Source organism: Jaculus jaculus, chromosome 19 (genome assembly GCF_020740685.1).
Source record: "Jaculus jaculus isolate mJacJac1 chromosome 19, mJacJac1.mat.Y.cur, whole genome shotgun sequence".
Taxonomy (NCBI): Eukaryota; Metazoa; Chordata; class Mammalia; order Rodentia; family Dipodidae; genus Jaculus; species Jaculus jaculus.
In genome coordinates this window covers 35,095,669-35,121,654 of record NC_059120.1, presented here as the reverse complement: position 1 = coordinate 35,121,654, position 25,986 = coordinate 35,095,669, and the positions used below count along the sequence as shown (strand labels likewise).

Genomic DNA, 25,986 nt, shown 5'->3' with positions numbered 1-25,986 from the left:
TCCAAGTTTGACCATTTTTCTACAAATTTTATTGTGTCTTTTTTTGTTTTTTTACTGCTGAGTAGAATTCCATCATATAGATATAGATATATCTTGGTTTGTCCAGTGATGGGCACGATTGATTTCAGTTCTTAGCGGTTACAAATTGAGCAGCTATAAACATGGTTGAGCAAATATCTCTGACCTGAGGTGTGGAACTTTTAGGGTAAATGCTCACTGAGGAATAACTGGGTCTGTTGATAACTCTATATTCATCCTTTTCAGGAGTCTCCATATTGATTTCCACAGTGGTTGTACCAGCTTACATTCCCACCAACAGAGAATGAGTGTTCCTATTTGTCTACATCCTCGCTGACATTTGTTTTCATTTGGTTTTCTAATGTTTGCTATCCTTAAGATGGAATCTCATAGTTGTTTTAATTTTCATTTCCCCAATGGTTAGGGATGTTGAACATTTTCTTAAGTGTGTGTTAGCCATTTGTAATTCTTCTTCTGAGAACTCCCTATTTAGTTCTCTGCCCCATTTTTGGAGTGGGTTATTTAATTTGGGGGGGGGGCCAGCTCAAGGTAGGGTCTTACTCTAGCCCAGGCCGACCTGGAATTCACTATGTAATCTCAGGGTGGCCTCAAATTCACAGTGATCCTCCTACCTCTGCCTCCCAAGTGCTGGGATTAAAGGCGTGTGCCACCATACCTGGCTTAAATTTTTTATTGTTCAGTTTTTTGAGTTTTTGTAGATTCTGTATGTTAGGCTTCTGTCAGTGGTATGGCTGGTGAAGATTTTATCCCATTCAGTGAGTAATCTATTGGCTCTGTTTATGGTATGTTTGTCTGTGCAAAATCTTTTAAGCTTCATGAGATCCCATTGGTTGAGTGCTTGTTTAATTTCCTGGGCTACTGGGGTTTTGTTCAGGAAGTCTTTTTTAAAGCCTATATTGTGGAGTATGCCTCCTATTTTCCCTTCCAATAGTTGAAAAAGTTCAGGTCTTATTTTGAGGTCTTTAATCCATTTGGAATTGATTTTTGTGTATGGAAAAATTAGTGGGTCTAATTTCATTTTTCTTTTTTAAATTTTTTTTTATTTGTTTATTTGAGAGCGACAGACACAGAGAAAGACAGATAGAGGGAGAGAGAGGGAATGGGCATGCCAGGGCTTCCAGCCTCTGCAAACGAACTCCAGATGCGTGCGCCCCCTTGTGCATCTGGCTAACGTGGGACCTGGGGAACCGAGCCTCGAACCGGGGTCCTTAGCCTTCACAGGCAAGCGCTTAACCGCTAAGCCATCTCTCCAGCCCTAATTTCATTTTTCTATAAATGGTCATTCAATTTGTCCAACACCATTTGTTGAAGATGCTATCTTTTCTCCAGTTTATATTACTGGCACCTTAGTCAAAGATCAAGTAGCCATAGTTACTTGACCTAAAGTCTGGATCTTCACTTCCGTTCCACTGGTCTATGTTTCTGTTTTTATTCCAGTACCATGCTGTTTTTGTTACTATGGCTTTATAATATAGCTTTAGATTAGGTATGGTGATACCACCAGAGGGGTTTTTTCCCTGAGGGTATGTTTAGATATGGCCTTCTGCCATTCCGTATAAATTTTGAGATCATTTTTTCAATCTGTGTGAAGAATGGTGCTGGTATTTTTATTAGTATTATGTTAAATCTGTGTATTGCTTTTGGTAGAATTTCCATTTTCACATTAATTCTACCTATCCAGGAGCATGGGAGGTCTTTCCATCTTCTCAAGCCCTCCTCAGTTTCTTTCTTGAGTTTTATTATGTTTTTGTTAAATAGGTCTTTCACATCCTTGGCTAGTGTTATCCCAATGTATTTAATTTTTTTGTTGTTGTTGTTGCTATTGAAAGTGGGATAACCTCACTGATTTCATTCTCTGTATATTTGTCCTTTGCATATAGGGAAGCTACTGATTTTTATATATTGATTTTTTTATCCTGCCCCCTTATTGAAGAAATTAGTCAACTTTAGAAGTTTTGAGATGGATTCTTTCAGGTCACTTATATACAGGATCATGTCATCTGCAAATAGGGATAACTTGATTTCTTCTTTCCCAATTTGAATCACCTTTAGTTCTTTCTCCTGTCTTATTGCTTGGACTACTACTTCTAGTATTATGTTAAAGAGCAGTGGTGAGAGTGGGCTACTCTGTCTTCTTCCTGATCTCAGTGGGAACTTCTTGAGACTTTCCACATTAAGTATTATTTGGGGTATAGGTGCTTTATATATAGCCTTTATTGTATTGATGTATAAACTTGCCATGCCTCTACTTTCCAGTGTTTTGATCATGAAGTGATGTTGTATTTTGTCTGTATCAATTGAGATGATCATGTGGTTCTTATGGTCCCATTTATTTATGTGGTATATTACGTTGACTGATTCCTGTATGTTAAACCATCCCTGCATGAGTAACTATTAGTGGGGGATTCTAGAAAGGGTTTTATAATTTGTTATATTTTTGTTTTCTGTTGTGTTCATTTACATTATGACCATCTCATTTTTGGTATGATTTCAGTTGTAGTTCTGATTTTCTTAATGCTTCCTGGAATTCATTCTTACATTTGATCAAGTCTTCATTAAGCTTAATCAATCAGTTGTTGAAATCTTCCATTTCTTGATTCACCTTCAATTCATTCATAACTCTTTTGAGGGTTCTAATGTTTCCTTCAGTCAAGTTAAGTATACTGTCAAAAGCTGAATGACCTAAGAGACAATTCCATTCACTTTCATTATACAATTGTTGGTTCTTTGATGGTTTGCTTCCAGTTCAGCAATCTTTTAATCAGGGTCTCATTGGTTGCTGTATTATCATTTAGGGAATGAATTTCTGTTGATTTCTCTATGATTTCATTGGAGGCTTCTGTAGTAGAACTAGGCATCTTGGGTGGAGATCTCTGTTTTCTGACTTTTGTTGGGTTGCGTTCTACCCATTTTAGGGACACTCTATTTTATTGAGGAGGAAGCAAGGGTTTGCCCTTTGCCCCTTGCACCCTCTGACTCAGGTGAACAGGGATGTTGGCACCCATTGGCCGGTCAGGATACCATAGCAAAAGGTCTGATTCCACAGTCCACACAGTGACCAGGCCTCCCCAACCAAGGCACAATGGGACCTACTGGGACCAGGGGTCTGGGAGGAGTTAGGGAACTGGGATCTGTCCTATTCGCTCCACTCTAGGCCCGCCTGCCCACCCTGTGGCATAAGGTGTCCGGACCAGGGAGCTGGGAGGAGTCGGGGAACAGAGATCTAGCCTACTCACTCCCCACGGCACCCTCCCACACACCCTCTGGCGCAGGAAACTGGGGCCCCTTTTTAATTTTTTTTTTTTTTATTAGAGAGAAAATGAGTGCAGCCGGCCTTGCAGCCACTGCAAATGAATGCTAGATGCATGCATGTACCACCTTGTTCACGTACATTATATGGGTCCTGGGAAATCAAACCTGGGTCCTTAGGCTTTGCAGGCAAATACTTAGCTGCTAAGCTATCTCTCTAGCCCCACTTTTGACCCTTTTAAAGGTTTGAGGGAGGATGAAAACTTTGGAGGGAGGATGGAGGGGAAAACTAAGCTTTCAGATTACCTTTGTCAATGTTACATTAGTCTCATTTTCTGTCATACGTCATGATGGATGTTGTGCTTGGCTTGAAATATTTGTTAAAATATTGTCAGGTTTTCTAAGTATTCATATGGAAAGAATGTATGCCAAAAGACATGGGTTGAGTCTTTTCAGAACTGGGTGCCAGACTTTGTCCCTGAGCTTTCTGGGAATAGCAGTAGTTGTTGGATGATTTTGGCTAGAAGGCCAGGGTCTGCCACCTCCTGGATGCCTTGAGGGTTCTCATCTAAGTGATTGTCCCCAGAGCGTTATCTTGTTTTCCCACTCTAATTACAGTGCTTCCTTAGAAAACCCTGTCAGTAGAGTAAAATAGTTCCATGTGAAAACTCTGACAGGGAATACCAAAACAAAAGATCTGCTTTGAGTCGGTGATGTTAAGGCTTCATCTAAATATAGCCTACTTTTAATTGTCCTTAGTTATGAGGGTGGGTAGGTAGCATGGAGAAGCCAAAACTCAGTGAATTGGGATTAAGAGGAAGCCTTATCCATGACTTTTTGGTGGTTGTGTCCAATGAAATAAATAATACTTTCTATCTATTGTATTTGAAGAATTGACTCAGAGGAAAATTGTCTGCTTTCAATTTCTTCTGTACTTGCCTGTTTAGGTTTTTGTTTTTTAACTTGTTTCTTTTCCTTTGGCTAGTAGAGTCAAACCCAGGGTCTTGCTCATGCTAGGAAAGGGCACAGAGCTACAGCCCAGCCAAGAATTTTTACTTTTAGGGGTGTGGGGAGATGGCTTAGCAGTTCAGTGCTTGTGCTTGCTTGCAATCCTTCCAGCCTGAGTTTGATTCCCCAGCACCCACACAAACCAGATGCAAAATGAAGCTCCCAAGCAGCAGTAGGAGAGAGAGCCTGTCTCAAAAGCAGGTGGAAGGAGAAGTGAAACACATTGAAGTTGTCCTCTGACCTTCACACATGCGCCATATCACACACACATATAATCCATAAAATAACCATAGCGGTTCCACCTCAGAGGGTTATCTTGAGGGTTAGTGCTTATGAAACACTCAGAATAGGATCTGGCAGAGTTAGGTTTACAAGTATTTTGTGATGTTCATTTCTTGACATTTCCAAAAGAAATTTAATACGTTTCATGAATTTATTCATTAAATATTCTTCAGGCACTTTCAACTGGTCTTCTGGTGTTAACACATGAATTAGGATTTCAGAAGAGATGACCTCAGAGGTGGGGGAGAAGGAAGGCAGAAGGGCAGACATAAGTCAGGCCACTGAGATGGACTTGTGTTCACTGTCCAGTTCTGCAGGCAGCCGTGCCCCGGACGGTGTCTGTGGTGGAAGGGAAGGAACTTGACCTGTCCTGCAATATCACAACTGATCGTGTGGATGACGTCCGGCCTGAGGTGACATGGTACTTCAAAAGGACGCCTGAAAGCACCTTGCCTGCTTCCCACATGCTGGCCCGTTTGGACCGAGATTCGCTGGTGCACAGCTCACCTCATGTGGCTCTGAGTCACGTAGACGCACGCTCTTACCATCTCCTAGTGCGAGATGTGAGCAAAGAAAACTCTGGATACTATTTCTGCTACGTAGCACTCTGGGTTCCTGGACACAACAGGAGCTGGCACAAAGTAGCAGAGGCCACATCTGCCTCAGCCAATGTGGGCGTGATCTGGCTAGGTGAGTGATAATTTGCAAAACACCTCTTGGCTTCTCCTGTTTAGTCCCTCATTTTCTCTCAGGAGGCATGTGGTGCCATGCATTGTGTCTTATTTAGATGTCTATGTCAACTCAAGTATCCTTGAGCTCCCACTGGAGGGGAGGCACAGGTGGCTAAAACAGAGTCCAGCTGGCATGGAAAACATAGGTGATGTTCATCCATTCATTGTCCCAGCGCCCTCACTTGAGGATGGGGTTTCCTTTCCTGAGATTCACCCATCTGGAGGGCTGAGCTGAATGGCTCTGTGCAGTGGCTGCTCATTGGAGGGAGAGGCAATCATTCATAGCTCTTTTCCTAGACTCCTGACCATCATGTATATGGTTACTGGTATGTTCTCACCTTGTCATATATGATCACCCCATGTCCTCCTTTGTCACATATGTGATCACTGGTGTGTTCTAATGTTATCTTACATATGATCACTGTTGTCTTACCTTTTTATATGTGGGACCACTGATGTGTCCTCAATGTCATATATGTGATCACTCCATATTCTCACTTTGTTGTATATGTCATCACTAGCATGTCTTCACCAATGTGTCCTCATGATCACTGGCATGTCTGCACTGCCTATATGGGAATGTAATTACTGGTGTATCTTCACTGTATATATGTGATCAATCTGGCCTTTCCTCATGTTGTGTATGTGGTCACTGGCATGTCCTCACTGCCATGAATGTGACTGTTGGCATATGTTTACTGTGTACTTGTGATCACTGGTATGTCTGCACTGGCATTTGTGATCATTAGTGTATACTCATGTTGTCATGCATATTCTCACTGACCTATCTTACCTTGCCTTGTATGAAACCGCAGGCTTATCTCACCTTGTTATGTACATGGTCCTGGTATGACCTCTAATTTCCTCTGGTGCTCATTTTCCCCATCTGTGTTTTCTCTGTTTTTGTCCACTGGGAAGAAGGCATACTAACTTTTCCTACTTTAATGCCTTGAAATCACAGGTGAGGAAAGGCAGGAAGTCCCCGTGAGATGCAGCTTGTTCCCACCTGCATCATTGTGCTGATGGGGCTAGGCCAGGTTCTTCCCTGTTGGCAGCTGTATCCCTCTACTGTCCTGCAAGTGCTTTGAGCCCTAACAAGACATTAGCATTGCTTTCTTATTAAGAGGTATAAGAGAGAAATTTAAGAAAATTATTTCTTCTTTTATCTGAATCTAAGCCTGTCTGGCTGTGGCTTGCCCTAGCTCTTTCTTCTCTCTCCTGGGTCAGTGGTGAATTCTCTGTCCCCAATAACCCTATCTTTGGTAAGTGGGAACAGAGCAGATTGGGAGAAGAAACATAAAAGTAGGTCCTAGGGACACTGTCCAGTTGTGACTGCACCTGAGCAGGTTGTTAGTCAGGCCCTGGGCAAAGTGGCACTTTGATATCTGAAAAGCCAATGGAGCAGGTTCATGTGGCGAGCTTTCATTTCTGCCATCTCAACCCTGCATGAGAGACACACTGTGAAGTCCTGAGCTGAAACAATGCTGGCCTGGCTAGGACTCTCCTTAGCAACCTTCAAAATAAAACAGATGTTGTCAGCACCAGAAGAGATTCATCTCTGGAGCCAAGTGTGCCTTGCAACTCTGATCCTGGTGCATTGTGTGGTGTGTCAAATCCCAGAGCTGGCTGTCCCCCACTTCAATTTCTGAATCCCAGCTCCAGGATTTTTTTTTTTTTTTTCAAGTGCTGCCTGCATTCCACTTTGAGGGCTTCTTTGAAGTCCTGGTGTATTGATCCCAGTTCACCCTAGGGGAAGCATGGGCACTGTCAGATGTGTGAGTCTGTGTGGGGGAGCTTTGGGAGGGAGTGAACTCTTTTAACTGGAAGGGATTTGATGGTGGCTGAGTTCTCCAGGGAGTAAGGAAAAATAAGAAAATAAATTGTGGAAAAGGATTCTTTATTATCCTAAGCATCCTGCCATTTGTTTTCCTGCACAGTGCTGGCACCACTGTGGAAGTCATCACTGTGTTTACCTGGCTGAGGCTAAGGTGTACAGAACCCCACACCCTCCCCAGTGCTTTGCAAGGACCAGGTACTCAGTCAGTATTGGCTGAGTGGGCACATGAATCAGCCCCAACACATAGATAATAATGTTCAAATATATGCATAAGAAAAACAGAATTGTAAATAGTCATACCAAGCCATAGAATATTCAGATACTTGCACACAAGTAAACTTACCAGGAGTACAAATGATTAAAAAAAAATAACTGCATTCTTCTCTTTCTTCTCTTTAGTCCTACCCCCATTTCCCTGTGCCTATGAGTCATACGTGCAGCTGCTTGGACCTTTGTCAGGAGATGACTTCGCCCAAGCAGAGCAGCAGGCATTTAGTCGGGATCACCAAACTACATTCTCTGCCCAGAAACTGAGGTGCCTGGCTGGACCCTCAGTGTGTCTCTAGAAATGGAGCTTACACATTCCACCAGATAAACTTGAGGGCTGTATAGGGTAACAGAGGCCTGGCCAAAAAAAAAATAAAAATCTCCAGAATACTGGTGACCTGCCAAGTATGTAGGTCATCCTAGGTTGTGTGACTGTGAAATATTGTCACAGAGGCATTCTCAAGACAGCTGAATCCCTGTGCAGGTAGAACTCAAAAATCAGGTTTGCTGCTTGACATACTGAGAATAATAACCATTTACTGAGCCTTCACTGTGTGTCAGGCACTGAGCTAAGGACTTCACATGCATGAAATATTTAATCCCCAAGTCAAGCTGTACTCTGAATCACCATCTGAAAACCATTATTTTTTATTTTGTTTATAATTTTGAGGGTCAGGAATTAGGGAAATGCTATCTCTGATGCCTCTGGTGCAGCTGGAGACATCTCTCCTGGAGGCTTAGCTCCTCGTGGCACATTCAGGTGGCCCCATTGCTTACATGGTGGCTGCCCTCCACGAGGCAGGAAGTTGAGACCAGTTGAAAACAATGTTTGCAACTAGCTCATTATGACTTCTGTATTTTTCTACTGGCCAAAGCCAAGTTCATGGGTAAAGAGAGAGGCCTCTTTAGTGGAAGCAAAGTCATAGCAGAAGGGAAAGCCAGAGGTCACTTTTGGAATATAGAATTTATTCTAGTGTTTAGCACATAATTCTTCTGTTTCAAAAGAGATGTTTGAGGAATGGAGAGATGGATCAACAGTTAAGGCGCTTGCCTGCAAAGCCTCATGACCTGTGTTCACTTCCCCAGTACCCATGTAAAGCCAGATGCACAAAGTGGCGCATGCATCTGAAGTTCATTTGCAGCTGCTAGAGGTCCTGGAATGCCTATTCTTTGTCTATTCTCTGTCTCTCTCTGCTTGCAAATAAATAAGTTTCAGCTTTTTATAAAAGGGATGTTTGTCCTAAGTTTGTCATCTTACATGGGAATATCTGTGACTATGAAATCAGCTTCCCTCCTTAGATGCTGGCACCTAGTCTGAAAAGCTGAGCTGCTCCTGTCCTTCTATGCCCTAAGGTCAGTAACTGTAAGTAAGCTGGGTGGGAGCTTCCCTGTCCTTTGCGTGACGTGACAGACAGGAGGTCCTGATGGGAGTGGTCTGGCAAGCACTTGCAGCAGGGCGGGAGGACCATGATGATTTTTTAAAGTGTGAGAAAATGCCTTTTTACCAGGATTTATGTCCTGCTTTAAAGAGAAAGAAGATATGAGTTGGCTTGCAAAATGAAGCACAAGGCAGCAGACATAAAAATACAATCAAGATCAAAAGGGGTGAAAAGAATCTATGAATAGATATTGCTAGGTGGTTGGGATGATTAGTGACTGCATTTGAGCACTGACTTTGCCTCTGAAGTTTTGAAGAGAGTTTTGAGACAAAGAGAGATCTGATTATACCATACCATTCTCCTCTGAGGAAAGAAAACAAACTCTTTCAGAGAAAAACTTTTTCTTGGCACTAAATTTATCCCATGCTTTTTTATTTTGAGGACAGTGGATGATTTAATGGATAACATTTTCAACTGCTTTTTTTATTTTTTTAAATAAAAGCAAAGGCCCTAAGTGATTGTTCAAATGGATGTTTCCTATATCTACCCTGTCTGAGTGGCGGGCCTGAACTTAAGTATGTAAAGGAGTTTCTTGCTAAGAAGCTGAATGACTGTGGGAAACAAATGTTGCTTTGTATCAATCCAATTTAGTATATGGCTACAATTTAGAGAGCCAAGTGAAATACCTAGTTAATCTGCACATTAAGCAAAATCTCTCTGCTATCAGATGTTTTAAATGAGCCTTTGGCAAGAGTTGGATACTAATCAGTTTATGGTTGAGCTCTCTGCCTGAAGTGCCAGACCTCTACCGTGTTAATTGGAGAGGTTTTCCACAGCAGAGCTGGAGGAGGCAGGGCTGAGCCCTGCCCTTTAATCCTAAGAACCTGATTTGCATTATTCCCCACTGGAGGACTGGTTCTTCCTCTAGCAGTAAGGAATGAAATTATTTTTCTCTAAAAGGACCTGCTAATCTGCTAAGTGCTTGTGCCTTCTCTAGAAAATTCTGTGTAGTTCTGGCTCTTAAGTGTTCGGTGCATTTCTTGTTGGTAGTAATGATGGTTTATTAGTGTTTGAGAGTCTTTCTCAGATAGTTGTTAACCAGCTAAGGTATAAGAATATGACCTAGAGTATTCAGGAACCTAGCATGGAGGAGCCAGGAATGTGTACTCTGGAAGCAGCTGTTCCCAGAGGTGCTGGGGAAGGGTTGAGCTGAGCACACCCAGCCTTCTTCCTGCTTTGCCACCAAATCTGGAAGTTCATTTTCTTTCTGTGAGATGAATGAAGATGAAGAGGGAGTGACTGCATGATTATTGCTTTGGGTGTGAAAAATAGATGCTCCACTTGACTGAAAATATTCTTACTAGTCTGAAATGGCTAGTGCTAAGTCCAGCTTCCTGGAAATGGTTCTGCTAAACTCAGGGAAATGACTCTCTACCATACTGTGTCTGTGGAAATGTTAGAGTCTTCAGCTGTTACACAAATGATGATTGTGGCAGCTCTGACAGTTGGTCCATACACTGTTATCTTCAAGGACCTGCACAGTTCAAGATAGTAAAGCCAGCAGCAGCAGCAGAAACAGGGCACTCCTCCGGTTAGTTCTAACTCACACATGTGGCTCTTTCATCTATTAGCTGTACCACGGTTCCAGTTGTGGAGAGAGTATTAGACTATGTCCCTGGGGTACACAGCAGAGGTTAGAGCATCTGCTAAGAGCACCACTCCTATCTTGCAGGGAGGCAGCAGGCTATGAGCAAGCACAGGTATCCTGGGTATGGAATGAACCTGTCCAGTTGAGTTGTAGTGGGAGTTAAGCCCTGAAGCCCAAGCCTCCTCTGGATTTCTGTTCACACACTATGCAAGTCCTTCCTTCCTCCCTTTCCTCCGTTACCTTTTTCCTTTGGTCAAGGGTCGGGGAATCATTTGAAACATGTGAAAATAGTGATCTTAAAAAGTTGTTTTAAAGACTAAGCAAAGATGCAAGGCAAGTGTCCAGCACATAGAGCCCTCTAAATGCTGGTTCTTGCCATTATTGTGAAATGCAGATAATGACACATAGAGTGAATGAAGGAGAACTGTAGGTGCCCTGCTCTCACGGTGCTGGGAGAGAGGACAGTCCATTCCCTGCACACATAGTAGGCACATGATATTTGATCTCACTAACTAGCCAGAGAGTCTCAAAGCTTTTCATTGTTTTGAAAGTCACCACAAGAGAGTCAATGACCCATATTTTTAATAGAAATTTTTCTCTGGGATGGATCACCTTCTGGGATTCTGCAATTTTGGCGTTGCTGTGTATATGAGCACTGTCCCTGGCACTAAGCTTAACAAGCAGGTCCCTACTCCTTACCATACTAGTGACATGCTTGGCCTGGCCTCTAGATTCTGTGACAGGACTGACAGTGCAGTCTGTTGTTTCTTTCTTTCTTTCTTTATTTATTTGAGAGCGACAGACACAGAGAGAAAGACAGATAGAGAGAGAGAGAGAATGGGCGCGCCAGGGCTTCCAGCCTCTGCAAAAGAACTCCAGACGCGTGCGCCCCCTTGTGCATCTGGCTAACGTGGGACCTGGGGAACCGAGCCTCGAACCGGGGTCCTTAGGCTTCACAGGCAAGCGCTTAACCACTAAGCCATCTCTCCAGCCCCTGTTGTTTCTTTTTAAATTAAAAAAAAAATTTAGAATTATTCACAGAAAAAAAATAATCAGCAGCTTTAACCATCAGTATTTTACTGGTCTTCTTTCCTTCCCTGGAACACTTTGCACAATCAGACACACGCATACAAGCACATTGGAAGTACACACATTATTTCTCTTTATCAGTAAGAGTGTGAAACATATTTCAGGGTCTGGAGAGATGGCTGAGTAGTTAAAGGAACTTGCTCCAAAAGACTGGCAACTGGAGTTCAGATCCCTCAGCACCCACTTAAAACTGGGCACAAAGTGGCACATGTTCCTATGGAGATGGGGGTGGAGTCAGGAGACTCCCAAGGCTCACAGATGAGCCAGTCTGGCCTTCCCAGTGGCAAAATAACTAGAGGAGCTGTCTCAAACAAGGTAGAAGGAGGAGAGCAATACTAAACCCTAAGATTTTCTTTTGACTTCCACATCCATGCTATGACATGTGTACTCATACTCACACCTGAATAAATTAATCCATTAAATAAAAATAAACATATCCCAGACCTCATATTATTTGTTTTGTGAGATGGGGTCTCCTTATAGGACCTAGGCAGGCTTTAAACTCAACATCACCCTGCTTCTGCCTCCCAGGGGCTAAGAGCACAAGCCCGTGCTACCACAACAGCCTCCTTTTGCCTTTAGATATGTCAGTATACATCTTAACTGATAAGCATTTTAAAAACAACCATTACTGTCTTTGATGATTTTTGATGAGGTTGAGCAGCATGTAGCAGTGATCACTCATGAAATACTTATGAAAAAATGAACATTCTTAGGTAAAAATTTCACTTTAGCTCAATTCAGCCAGAATCATAATGTACAAGGCACATCACACACAGCCCATGCAGATGAATACAGAGGGTAGTCCCTGACATTGGGAAGAGTCCTAGAAAAGGTCTGAGACATACATACAGATAAGTGAAGTTAAGGCAGTCTTCAAGTAAAATCCTTAGAGAATGAGGAGCTTGGCAGGTGGTAGGATCTCTGTGAACACTTGCCGAATAAGAAGTAGAGGTGTGAGCTGGGCGTGGTGGCGCACACTTTTAATCCCAGCACTTGGGAGGCAGAGGTAGGAGGATCCCCGTGAGTTCAAGGCCACCCTGAGAATACATCGTGAATTCCAGGTCAGCCTGGACTAGAGTGAGACCCTACCTCGAAAAACCAAAAAAAAAAAAAAAAGAAGAAGAAGGAGAAGGAGAAGAAGAAGAAGTAGTAGAGGTGTGATGTACTGCACGATTCAAAGGAGGCACTCCATGTTGCCAGAGATAGGATATGCCGACAAAAGAGGCATCACGCGAGTAGCCTATGAAAGGCACAGTGGCCGCAAGCCATGCTTAAAATTGTGAAGACCCATGAAAAGGTGACTTGCACACATGTGCCTAAACAGAAATGAAATGAAGCCCATCTGCTTAGTCTGCCACTCTGATGTGATGGGCAGCAGCATCCTGTACCTAGGAGAGTTCTCTGAAGTTGACTACAAAGTCAAGAACCCACTTGTGTCTGTCATCTGCATAACGCTAAGGCCTTGGATGGGCCTAAGGTTAGCTTTAACTGAAGGACAGGGCATCTATTGAAGTCAGTGAAGAGATTCTGTCCTGCCAACCTGAGCTAGAGGGACTAGCAGGGAGAAAGGCAGAGAAACAGTAGAGTGACGAGGGAATGGAAGGGAGGAGGCAGAAGGAAAGGTTAACTTTTATTCACATGGTGGGTAGAGCTCTGAACTCAGTACGTGACAGGAGATCTTGGAGTGTTAGTGACCATGATCTGGCTGGCCTGGGAGGGAGGAAAAGAAGGGAAGAGCTGCTGTGTTGGACCTTTTCCCTGGTCTGAACTAATTATGATGTTTCTGCTTCACTGCCAATTAAAATTGTGAGTTTATGGTGTCGGTCATGATGCTTGATATATGTATGCATTGTGGGATTGCTAAATTAAGCTAGTTATATCTATCATATGACAAACTTACCATTTTGAAGTACAAACATTTAAAATGGGCTGGGGAGACAGCTCAGTGTAGATGGAGTGCTCACTGCATGAGCATGAGGACCTGACTTTGGATCTCCAGCCTCCACATAAAGAATGCCCGGGGTGGTGACATGACTCTGCAATCCCAGCATGGAACGGTCAGAGATATGCAGGTCCCTGGGACATGCTGACTAGCTAGTATAACCAAATCAGTGAGTTCTAGGTTCAGTGAGAGACCTTGTCTTAAAAATAAGATGGGGGTGGGGGGAGCTGGAGACATGGCTTAGCGGTTAAGCACTTGCCTGTGACTCTAAGGACCCAGTTCAAGGCTCAATTCCCCAGTACCCACATAAGCCAGATGCACAAGGTGGCATATGCATCTGGAGTTCGTTTGCAGTGACTGGAAGCCATGGTGTGTCCATTCTGTCTCTTCTCTCTCTCCCTCTCTCCCTATCTCTATTTCTCTCTCACTCTGTCACTCTCAAATAAATAAATAAAAATATTTTAAAAAATAAGATGGGGAGCAAATGAGGAAGAGTCTGGATAAGGAGCTCTGGCTTACACATGCATGCATGTCCCCCCCCAACACACACACCCAGAAAGGCCATTTAGGGGCTTGGAATTTCAGTGGATAAAAGATTTTTCAGACAAGCATGAAGACCTGGGTTCAGGTCTCCAGCACCCACATAAGTATCAGATGGATGTGCTGGGCTGCCTGTTACCCAGCACTAGGTAGGCAGGAACAAGGAATCCCAGGGCAAGCTAGTTAGGTAGACTAGCTTAATCAGTGAGCTCTGGGTTTCAGTGAGAGACCCTGTCTCAATAAATAAGGGGGAGAATGATCAAGGAAGACACCCAATGTTACATGCACACCTTCCCACATACATACAGTAAAGAGTATTTCAAACATATTCCTTTAGCAATTCTCAACCGCCTTTATGCAATGTGTTGTTCAATATAGTCACCATATTGTATAATACACCTTTCAGGCTCAACTCCTGTCCTGCCCCTGTCTCTGATAATGACATTTTGCCATTTGTTTCTGGGACTTTGAGTTTTTTTGAGTTCCACACATAATAAGATCACGGGCATTTAGCATTGTGTCTGACTTGTGCCAGTTAACATAGTCTCCTCAGGGTTATCCCCATTGTTGCAGGTGACAGGAGGCCCTCTTTTGTAATGCGGCGTGTGCATGCTGTCTTCATTCATTTGTTGTACATACTCTGGCTGACTCTGTATCACAGCTGTTGTGAACAGGGCTGCAATGAACATCTACCATCTCATCATATTTCTTAAAGTCTTCAAAATGTATCACTTTGGGACTAGAAAGATGGCTTAGCTGTTAAGGCACTTGCCTTCAAAACCCAGGTTCGATTCCCCAGTATCCATGTTAGCCAGATGGTGGTGCATGCATCTGGGGTTTGTTTGCAGTAGCTGGAGGCCCTTGTGCGCCCAGTGTCTGTCTGTCTGTCTGTCTCTCCCTCTCCCCCTCTTTCTCTCAAATAAATAAAAATAAAATTTATAAAAGGGTCACATTGGAGGACTATACTCAGAGGGTGAACCATGGTAAACCATAAAAGAAGGAAGGATTTATTATGAACGTGCACATGCTCTGATAGGATGAAAGAGAAGCCCCTGTGGGGAGGGCCTGTAGGAGCTTCTCTTCTGGGTCACATTCTGTGAGGCAGTAACTCACAGCGTCATTACCAGCACAGCATTCGATACTCCTGAAAATCCTTCTGTCAGGTATTGGAACTTAGAAAAATGCCAGGTTTGGAAGAGAGAAAGTTCAGTTTACCTGAAAAATGTGACTTTTCTTGAAAGGTGGTAGGAATGATACAGCCCTGGGGCTGTAACTTGGTGCCATGTGGACAAGTTATTAACCTTTGAAAGCTCTGCTTTCTCAAATATGGAATGGAAATTAAGACTAGTAAGTACTATATGTAAGTGTAATATGTGGTCATTTGTACATAAATGTACCTCTCCCTATATACTCCAGGCACCAGCCTAAGCATTCCTGTGGGTGTGTCAACCCTGTTCTTGGTAGTGTCAGCAAGCGCAGTTATAGTCATGATTCCCATTTTGCAGGTGAGGCACTTGAGAGCCTCAGGAATCTACCCTGAGTTTCCCTGCAAGTAAAGGGCAGAGGCAGGATTAGAACACAGTTTGCCTACAAACCTCTGACCTTTCACCAAGGCTGTTCACGGCCTTGTAGTGTGGTATTTAGGCCAATGCAGAAACACACAGGAAGGGTCTCCTATGTGGTGTTTGGGTGGACTTAAAGCTAACCACTGCTGCTGTAGATGGTTGTCCATGCAGGGTTACAGGCCATGTTTCTGTACTCACTGGCTCCTAGGCCTCCTCTACCCTTGCCAAGAAATCAGCATTCTAGCCCCTTTATAGCTTCCCTTCTTTTCCTTCCTGCGCCACATTCCACCCCTAATTACTCCAGGCCCTCCACTTATCATACAGTCTCATGCAATGGTGTTTTTAAGTCTCTGCAAATTTCAGTGTCCCAAGGGGGGACAGTGTCATTACTCCTGTGTATTCTGTTTACGTGTCTTATATTCGTTTCACAACTACTTTCTGAAAGCCTTGTCCCCAAGCTTCAAATATACTTCCTTGTACACCGTAGGCATTCATATATGTTGGCTGGCTGTGAGCTAAAGTTTTAGAAAAGGGCATGACATCTTCCTATGTGCACAGCTAGCTCAAATCTGCCATTTCCATGTTAAACTTAGTTGTCGTGCTCAGCTCTGGGGTCTGAATCAAAAATTGACATAGGAGCTGGAGAGGTAACTCTGTGACTAAAGGCCCTTGCTTGTAAAAGCCAAGTGCTGGCTTTGATTCCTCAGTACCCATGTGAAGACAGATGCACAAAGTAGCAGGTGGCAGGAGGCCCTGGCACCCATACTCTTTTTCTCAAATAAATAATATTTCTTTTAAAAAGGAAACACAGGACTGGAGAAATGGCTTAGTGGTTAAGGTGCTTGCCTGCAAAGCCTAAGGACCCACGTTTGATTCTCCAGGTCCCATGTAAGACATATGCACATGGTGGTGCATGTGTCTGGAGTTCGTTTGCAGTGGCTAGAAGTCATGGCATGCCTATTCTCACTCTCTTGCTCCCACCCCTCTCTCTGTCACTAATAAATAAATAAATAAAAATAAATCTTTTTTTTTTTTTTTTTTTAAGGAGACACAATTTGACATGGCACTAGAGTTCAAAACCTTGAATGTGGGATGCTTTTGGCCTTGCTTGTCCTGTGCATGTAGCACCATGCAGACGTTTTGGAGGGAGAGTATCCCTGCAGTCAGTTGCTGCTGTGAAGCCTGTGGCTTGTTAGTCCCCTTCCCCAGGGGGTGGGAAAGTGACCTCAGTACCCTTGCTTGTAAAGTGAGGAGACAGGAGCTTGCCCAGCCCTGCTGGGATGGATGCCCCACCAACCTGTGGTCATTACTTCTGCTCTGCGCCTGATCCCAGCATGGCTGCTTGCATAAAGTGCAGAGTCATAGGGTTACCTCTATGGCAGAGTCCAACCTCACTGGTAATTAAATGCTTGTGAAGACAACATTTGAGGGAATTAAGATTTTGAGTTGCTTCCATTTACTGGCGCCGTGAATCATCCTTGGAGATGTCATGATGTTATAAATTTCATTAGAAGTGTAAATCACAAAAGAACAGTTCCTTGACCTCAGCAGTTTATAATCTGTATGAGTCATAAATAAAAGCAATGTGAAGTAAAACGAAACTGATGAAGGTGATGTGGATAAAGATTGTGTTGGAAAATGGAAAGTTCTGTTTAAGTAGAATTATTTTTCTCCTTGAAGGCAGAATGCTAGGAAGAAAAATGTAGCCTTTTCTATAAACCTTAGTATGAAGCCAACAGACATATTAAGTGACTCCTGTATTCAAGGAGCTTGGGGACAAAACTCACAAGCAGAAAGAGTCAGGGAGTGGATCACTAGCATGTCAAAGAGCCTATGGGAGTGCAGAGAAAGAGCACCATCCCGGGACTGTGACATTTGCATAGCATCCCAAACACCAGTGCACAATAGTGGCATTAGACTGTTTGATGACTGGAGAACCTCAGGTAATTAGGGGTGACATATCAAGGGAGAGGAAAGAAGAAAGGTTACAAAGGGATTCTAATGCTGGTTCTTTGGCAAGTGTGGAAGAGGCTTATCAGGACAGAAACGGATTCAATTCATGTAAGAAACATCAGCGGAAAGAAGTTTATTACACAAGATTAAAACAGCAGGATCCTGACAAGTTCGGAAGGCATGCTGGGAACACTAGCTTGCTTGCAACCCCTGTTGAAACTCAGGCCAAATAGGGAAATGGAAGTGGGTGATGACAGTGAGAGGCTTATGACTAAGACCAGCTTTGGGATGACATGGTTTCAAGGTTGGCAGGGTTGCAGGGTGAGTTGTGTGTGGTATTATAGTGTCTCCCTTTGGGGAGTGTGAGTGTTGGGTGTATCTTGACTGAATGCAGACTCAGCAGAAAGCCAGGAGACAGCAAAGTGAAGATCAGGCACATACAGAGAGAAGGACCTGAAAGTCTTCTATCTGGAGGCCTGGTGGGGTTGGTGGGCCTCAGATTCTGGCATGTTCTCTGGGATAAAGTTTTTCAGTACTGCTTCACTGAGAGCTCTGGAGGCCTGTGAGCTTGCTTGACATTCCAGAGACATTCTTAGAATGAGTGTGAACAGTGAGCTTTGAGATCCTTTTCAAAGGCTCCAACCTCCTAGAGTAACCATCAGCACTGATCCTCGTCCTACAGAAAGATAGAGGGAATTGTCTTAAGGAGTGTGGGAGTAAGTGATTAACAAGCTTTGGGAAACATTTGCAGGGCCCTTCCCATCCTGAGCGGACTGGTAGGACACGTGATTTGTCAGAACATGGACACTCCTTGTGTCATTGATTTTTCTTATTCTTTTCCTTTAAAAAAATTATTGATGTGAGAGAGGGTGAGAAAGAAAGGGGCAGATAGAAAGAGAGAATGGGTATGCAAGGGCCACCAGCCGCTGCAGACGAACTCCAGATAATGTGCCATCTCGTGCATCTGGATTTATGTGGGTGCTGGGAAATCAAACTATGGTCCTTAGGCTTTACAGGCAAACACCTTAAATGCTGAGTAATCTCTCCAGCCCAGCTCATTCTTTTTGTTGGGGATTTTTGACGTGTGTGTGTGTGTGTGTGTGTGTGTGTGTGTCTGTTGCATGTGTGTATATGTGTAAGTGTTCATATATGTGTATGGTTGCATGTGGAGTCCAGAAGTCAACTTCAGATGTCTTCTTTGGTTGCTTTTCACCTTATTTAACAAGATAGGGTCTCTCATTAAGAGAGTTCACCAATACAGACAGTCTAGCTAAGCAGCAAGCATGTGGCAGGGATTCTTGGCCTCTGCCTTTTGAGTGCTGGGGTTACAGGCACCGTGCTCCACACCCGGCATGTATGTGGGCACTGAGAATCTGAACTCAAGTCTTCATGTTTGCATGGCAAGCACTTTACCCGTTGTCATCTCCCCAGCCCCTCTCTTGCTAATTGTTGTCCCTTGCTTTGTCTGGTCTTTTTTTTTTTTTTTTTTTTTTTTACTATGGGCCTTTCTTTCTTCCATTCAGAACCAGACTACCAAGTATACCTGAATGCTTCTAAGGTCCCTGGGTTTTCAGATGACCCCACAGAACTGGAATGCCACGTGTTGGACATGAAGAGTGTGGAGGCAAGTGTCCGACTTACCGTGTCATGGTACTATAGGATGAACAGGCGCAGTGACGATGTGGTGACCAGCGAGCTTCTTGCAGTCATGGATGGGGACTGGACACTGAGATTTGGGGAGAGGAGCAAGCAGCGGGCCCAGGATGGAGAGTTTATTTTTTCTAAGGAGCACACGGACACATTCAGTTTCCGAATCCAAAGAACTACTGAGGAAGATAGAGGCAATTATTACTGTGTCGTGTCTGCCTGGATCAGGCAGCGGAACAACAGCTGGGTGAAGAGCAAGGACATCTTCTCCAAACCTGTCAGCATATTCTGGGCCTCAGAAGGTGAGAATTCTTTCAGTTCATTTTCTGGTCTTGTTGGCTTGCTTAGGAGTGTCACCCTCAGGCCATAGTAGGAGCCCCTGCATCCGTAGTTACCTTTCTCCTCCTCTGTACCCACTGCCACCTCTCCCCTGCCTCCTAGTCCCAGAAGGCCCTCTGCATTTCGCCATCAGCAAAACCTCCCATTTCCTGAACACTGTGTTCTTTTCTTTCTCTTTCATCAAACATGTCCAACCTCCCTCTCTGAGATCAGTTGCCCTTGGAGTCCTCCTAATGTGATAGTAGTGTACGTGTGTATGTGTACATGTATGTGCATAGTCATGTGTGAATGACAGTGTGCATGTGGTGGGCAGAGGACAACCTCAGGTGTTGGTCCTTGTCTTCCACCTTGTTTCAGGCAGGGTCTCTCATTCACTGCTGTGTTCATCAGGCTAACTGATCCATAAGCTTCCATAGATCCTGTCTTTGTAGGCGCACTGGGATTACAGATGTTCATTCTACATGCTTTATATATACATAGTTTCTAAGGATCCACACTCAAGTACTCATGTTTATGTAGCCAGAACCTTACCTAGTGAGCCATCTCCCAAATCAGTAGTAGTGATTTAAATTCATCTTAAAGGAGTAGCTGTTCTCCTGCATCCTCACCATAGATTCAGACCATTTCTCCTCAGCCCCCACCCCCAGAACCAGTTTCATCTCTGATACCCCAGCCCATAACACTTCTCTCATCACTAGTGCCAGTTGACTCCTGGGTCAACTACCCTTTTGTTGGAGATGTCAGTCTCTGTTTCCTGGCCACTCAGGTACTGATCCTGACTGGGTAAATTTACTAGACTTGTCTAGGAGCTTTGGAGAACATACTGGTAACGTGGATCCCACCAGCAGTTCTGTTTTATTTATTTATTTTTCCATATGATCAACATTTTTTGTTAAGTTCTCCCAAACAGGCCCCTCAGACCTGGTATGGCTACCCAAATGTGTCCCTGTGTTCTGAGATTCTGCCAGTCTTTTTCTAGGGCTTGTCTTGCCCAAAAGTCCCTATGGAGTCTGGGCTTTGTAAGTCAGGCCTTGTAGAGAAAAATGGGGAGGTCATTTGCAGCCACAGAGCCTGTGAAGTCTAACATCAGCATCTGACAGGAGGGAAACTCAGGCAAGAGAGCAGAAACTAGAGGAACAGTTGATAGGGAGCCTAACAGTGAAGTGGACAGGACCAGCTCTGTTCAGGCTCTGCGCCCAAAGAGCATGGGAAGGAGGCTTCCCAGCCCTCCTCCCTCTAGATTTCTGGGAAGGTGAGCAAGAAAGGGGACTCCTGTCTCTGTCAGAGCTGAGTCCTGAGAAGCTCCACCTCCTGGAGAGGACAGCCAGGCTGGAAGGGTCTTGTGCCAGGACCGACTGACTGTCTTGTAGGGTGTAACTTGATCCTTGACCTGGGGGGGGGGGGGTGGCAGCAGATTGTGGAGAAGTTACTGGCAGTTTCAGCCCTGCTGGTCCTTCACTGAGCCTTTCTGGACACACGTTGGCTCATCAACATAGATGATGAAAAATCCACAAGCTGGAGCATCAGAGGCCTGCAACCAATGGAATGATGATGGCCGAGGCTCGGAGCAGGAAATACTTGTGGATGACCATGCTGATTGTCAGTGAAGGACAAGAGCTTCACTCAGTTGATGGTGTAGGTGCAGATGATCAGGCTAACAGTGACGAGACAAAATCCCACCACCTGGTCTGTTCCTGTGGCTATCTCCCCAGCATTCTGCCCAACCAACAGGCCCCATCCACCTCAGCAGTTCTGATTGAATTGGTCTGAGGTACATGCAGTCTGGACACTGCTGCCTCTACCTGCATCTGCTAAATGTGGTTGAAGAAAAACATTCCAACAGTAATGAGTGGTCTCACTTTAAATGTGTTCTGTGTGTTCTCAGCATTGTCTATCTGCTTCCCCATTCCCTAAGTGATTGTTGCATACTAGTTCTCTCCCAGTTTCCTTCCGCTCCTGGCCCTGCTTCCTTTTTCCTCAAAATAAGACACAAAAAAGAAAAGACAGGAGAATTCAGACACACAGCAGTGCGCCTGTGTCACAGGGAAGCTCTCCCTGCTCAGGCATACAGCCCTCTCTCGTATGTCGTCAGTGTTCTCCCTTTGGCCTGTTACCACATTGACCTCTCTTCTCCCTTTCTCTTTTGTTTCTTACTTGCCTACCTATTATCCTCTTCTTTTTTATAGCCACCATATTTGGTATATGTATATTTGATGTCTATAGTTATCTTTGCTACCTGCCTAATCAGGTTAAGTTTGCTGGACATCAACATATTGCAGAAACCAGTTTTCCCAAAATACTTTGGCTTTTCCTTGAACTTGTTGGATGCCTTTTCCTGGCTTGCTTCCAGCCTCACTGGCTAAGGTGTCTCTTGACTCTGTTGCTCTTTCTTTCTTGTTATTTTTCTGAAATGGTTACCATTTAATCATACTACATAAGTCACTTGGCTGACTTTATTTTCCACTACTAGCATATACAGAGAGGATTTCTGTATGTGTGGTTTACTGTTATATTCCAAGTACCTCTAATATGGAAGATTGTCAGTAATTACATGTTTAATTCACAAATGGATGACCAGATTCACAGGAGAATCAAGAAAGAATGTAGCTGGCCCAGTGGAACCTCAGAACAGTGGTTCTGGAGCTGTGTAGCATGTCTGTTCTGCTTATAGGTTTATTGGGACAAATAGTCCCCAAAAGACCTAGCATCAAACTCTCATAGCTGGGCAGATTGTAGGATTAATTATTGTAGTAAAATAAAAAGAATGGGCATCATTCATTTATTCATCTAGTCAACATATTTAAGTATCTTCCAAGTGCTTGACAGTGTGCCACAATAACTAAGGAATCCTAATATGTGTTTGCTCAGGGGATTACTGTTTGACAGTGAAGCAGAAAGAACACATTTAAACCTAGAAGGAATATAGACATAGATACAGCCTCAAAATGTTAAATGAGCATCTCAGCGGACTGGAGAAATGGCTTAGCAGTTAAGGCACTTGCCCGCAAAGCCAAAGGACCCAGGTTCATTCCCCAGAACCCACGTAAGCCAGATGCGCATGGTGGTGCATGCATCTGGAATTCGTTTGCAGTGGCTGGATGCCCTGATGTGCCCATTCTCTCTCCCCCTCTACCTCTTCTTTCTTTCTCTCTCTCTCATAAATAAATATTTTTTTTAAAAAGAGCATCTCTGAGATTAAAGTGTAAGGAGGTGGAAATGATGGAATCTACAGGTGCGTATGCTGTGGCGTTCAGTAATGAATTTGGTTTTGAACATCGGGTTTGGCAGAGAGAAGCAATGCCCACCCACAGTGTTGTGCTCCCCCATGGCTAGCTCTGCCATGGCTACTTTTCTCACTTTCTGCATTTAGCAGAAAATTCTGTGGTATGGCCAACCCAGCCTGACCTGATTTTAGAGTTTAGTTGTGACTTCCCCAGCTAAGGAAGGGTCAACTCTGTCTCCTATCTTTGGTGGTACTTTTAGCCAAATTCTCTCTCAGGGAAACAGCTAAAGCAGTTGAAATTCCTTTATTTCCAGTTCTCACCATCATTGCTGATTCCCTTGCACTTCAAATCATTTCTGACTGCTTTTTCCCACGTGGTGGTTTTTAGCCTGCTTAGAGAGAGACACATGTGATTTTCTTTCTATGCATCCTCATTTTCCTAAGTGCTGTTGTGTAGCAAATTGCAAATAAATTTCTATTTCCTTGAATGCTGCTTTTAGGTGCATATCCATTTTAACTGACCCTGTTGGAATGACCTCTTTCTGGCTCTTCCTTACAGAGCCCATGCTTGTGGTGAAGGCACGGCAGCCGAAGCCTTTCTTTGCTGCAGGGAATACATTTGAGATGACTTGCAAAGTGTCTTCCAAGAACATTAAGTCACCGCGCTACTCTGTCCTCATCACATCTGAAAAGCCAGTTGGGGACCTCTCCAGTGCCAATGAGACCAAGTCCATCATCTCTCTGGACCAGGATTCTGTGGTGAGGCTGGAGAACTGGACAGACACTGCACGGGTAGATGGCATCGTGTTAGAGAAAGTCCAGGAGGATGAGTTTCGATACCGAATGTACCAGACTCAGGTCTCAGATGCAGGGTTGTACCGCTGCCTGGTGACAGCCTGGTCTCCTGTCCAGGGCAGCTTGTGGCGAGAAGCAGCCACCAGCCTCTCCAATCCCATTGAGATCGACTTCCAAACCTCAGGTGAGCAGAGACCTCTCCTTCGAAGCATAGGTTATGCCAGAAGACACGCTTGCATTTTGATTACTTTTTAAATAGCTTTATTGAATAGCTTTATTATTACCTCTCAGTTTATCCACTTACGTACATAACTTGATGGCTGTTTTAATATTCACAGGATCATGCAACCATCACCATAGTCACTGGTTTTAGAATAGTTTTCTAACACCCAAATGAAATTCTGTACCCCTTAATGGCAGCTTTCAATTCCACTTGCTCCTGCCACCCCCTCCCACCCCCCAGCAAGCACTGCTTTACTCTTTCTCTAGATTTGCTCGTGCTGGACATCTCACATATGTGTGGCTTTTTATCTGGCTACTTTAACTGAGCATGCATCCATTTCCATCCATTTCATTGTCATGGCTGACTGATATTCCATAGTATATGCTCATCAGTTGAGAGACAGTTTGAGTATGTCCAGTTCCTAATGGTTCTAACAAATTCCACTTGCACACATGTACATTTGGGTACAAGATTTTTGTGACTGTGTGTTTTTATTTTTGCCCTCATTAAAAAAAAAAAAAAAAAAACACTGGAATTCAGGTACTTCGGAGTATTTAGACAGTGATAAAGAGAGGGAGAAAAGGAGGAGGGTTCCAAGCTGGCCCCGAATCCTTCTGGTTGGGAAGCTTCCTGGAGGTGGTGACTATGGGTCTCGATCTAGCTACTCAAAGTAGTTTTTCCTCACGTCATGTTTCCAGCCCTACTCCTTATCCACTTTTGAATTGGAAAAAAAACTTTCCTGCAATTAGTCATGTCACCAAAGTTGCTGTGAACATATGGTGAACATGTCTACCACCTTAATATAAGAATAGTTACTACCCCAGTTCGGGGCTGAATTCCCCAGGACCCATGTTAGCCAGATGCACAAAGGGGCATACGTGTCTGGAGTTCATATGCAGTGGCTGGAAGCCCTGGTACGTCCATTTTCCCCCCACCTCTCCCTCCCTCTCTCCCTCTCTCCCTCCCTCCCTCCTTCTGTCTGTTGCTCTCAAATAAATAAATAAAAATAAACAAAAAAAATTTTAAAAGGAATAGTTATTACTGGTATTTATGTCTATTCTAAAATGATTTTATCTTTGGCAACCAGAGTGGTGTCATCCTGCAAGGCAGAAAGACATACTTGCTGATGGCACAGATGCAAGGTGCATATTTCCCTCCCTCCCTCCCTCCCTCCCTCCCTCCCTCTCTCTCTCTCTGTGTGTGTGTGGGGGGGTGTATTGATAGATACAAGGTACATATTCTCAAATGGAAATAATTTTTATTTATATAACACTAAGGTCCTCTGGCAGAGTGTGTGTGTGTTTTGGCAGGAAGTGATTTTAGAGGGTGAAGTCCCCAGTCATATCTATTTAGTCTTATTTTGATGTCTATGTGAAAGGTTTTGATTTGTGAGTTTAAGACTAAAAGTTTTCAGTAACTCTGCCCTGCATTCCACTTAGAAATTTTTGAATGCAGGTCTGGGGAGATGACTCAGTTGGTGAAGTGCTTGCTATGCAAGAATGAGACTTGAATTTCCCCACGTAAATGCCAAGCAGGCGTAGCAGTCCAGTACTGATAGCACTTGGAAGGCAGTGACAGGCGGTCCTTGAGGCAAGCTGGTTAGCTAGACTAGATGAATCAGTGAGTCCTGGCTTTAACTTTAATAAGAGACCCTATCTCAATAAATAGGTCTCAAGGAAGAAACCCAAAATCAATCTCTACATTTTTGCACACATATGCACACATGCCAACATACATATGCCTCCACATGCATGTACACATACATGCACACCATACACACAAAGAAAAGTTTAAATGTTTAAATTCTTAACTTATCTACAAAATCCAGGCACCAATTGAATCAGTATAACAAATGCAAGATATTTATTGAATTAAGTAACTTATATTCGTTTTATAGATAAGACAAATTCATAGTTTGCTTTCTATATTGTTTTCTGTTATTTTAGCTTTTAATAACATATAGTGAAAAAGTCTTGTAGACTCTCTTAACCTTTAAATTCATAAAGCGTATTGATTTTAGCCCTCAGAGTTGAAGAGTTTGCATCTTTCAGTGTGCATCTTTATGTTCATAATGACACCTGTATTATAACACAGTCAGAATCAAGATGGCTGGTGTATCAGTTGCTTTCTCTTTATTGGGACAAAATACCTGACAGGAAGCAATGTTGGAAAGGAAAGAGTCTGTTTCAGCTCATAGTATCATGGCGTAGAGTCTGTCACAGTGGGA

General features: G+C 43.7%; 1 protein-coding gene and 1 pseudogene across 2 annotated transcripts in view; one reads left to right on the top strand and one right to left on the bottom strand.

Moving 5' to 3' along the window:
* Positions 1–25,986, top strand: part of Ptgfrn (prostaglandin F2 receptor inhibitor) — a 93,148-nt gene that overhangs the window by 48,977 nt on the left and 18,185 nt on the right. For both annotated transcript variants that reach the window (XM_045138092.1, XM_045138091.1), the window contains exons 4-6: positions 4,888–5,268; positions 19,056–19,481; positions 23,301–23,720. In XM_045138092.1, coding sequence (XP_044994027.1) covers positions 4,888–5,268; positions 19,056–19,481; positions 23,301–23,720 — 1,227 coding nt within the window. The remainder of the gene's footprint in view (positions 1–4,887; positions 5,269–19,055; positions 19,482–23,300; positions 23,721–25,986) is intronic.
* On the bottom strand, positions 20,974–22,860 carry LOC123456054 (annotated as a pseudogene).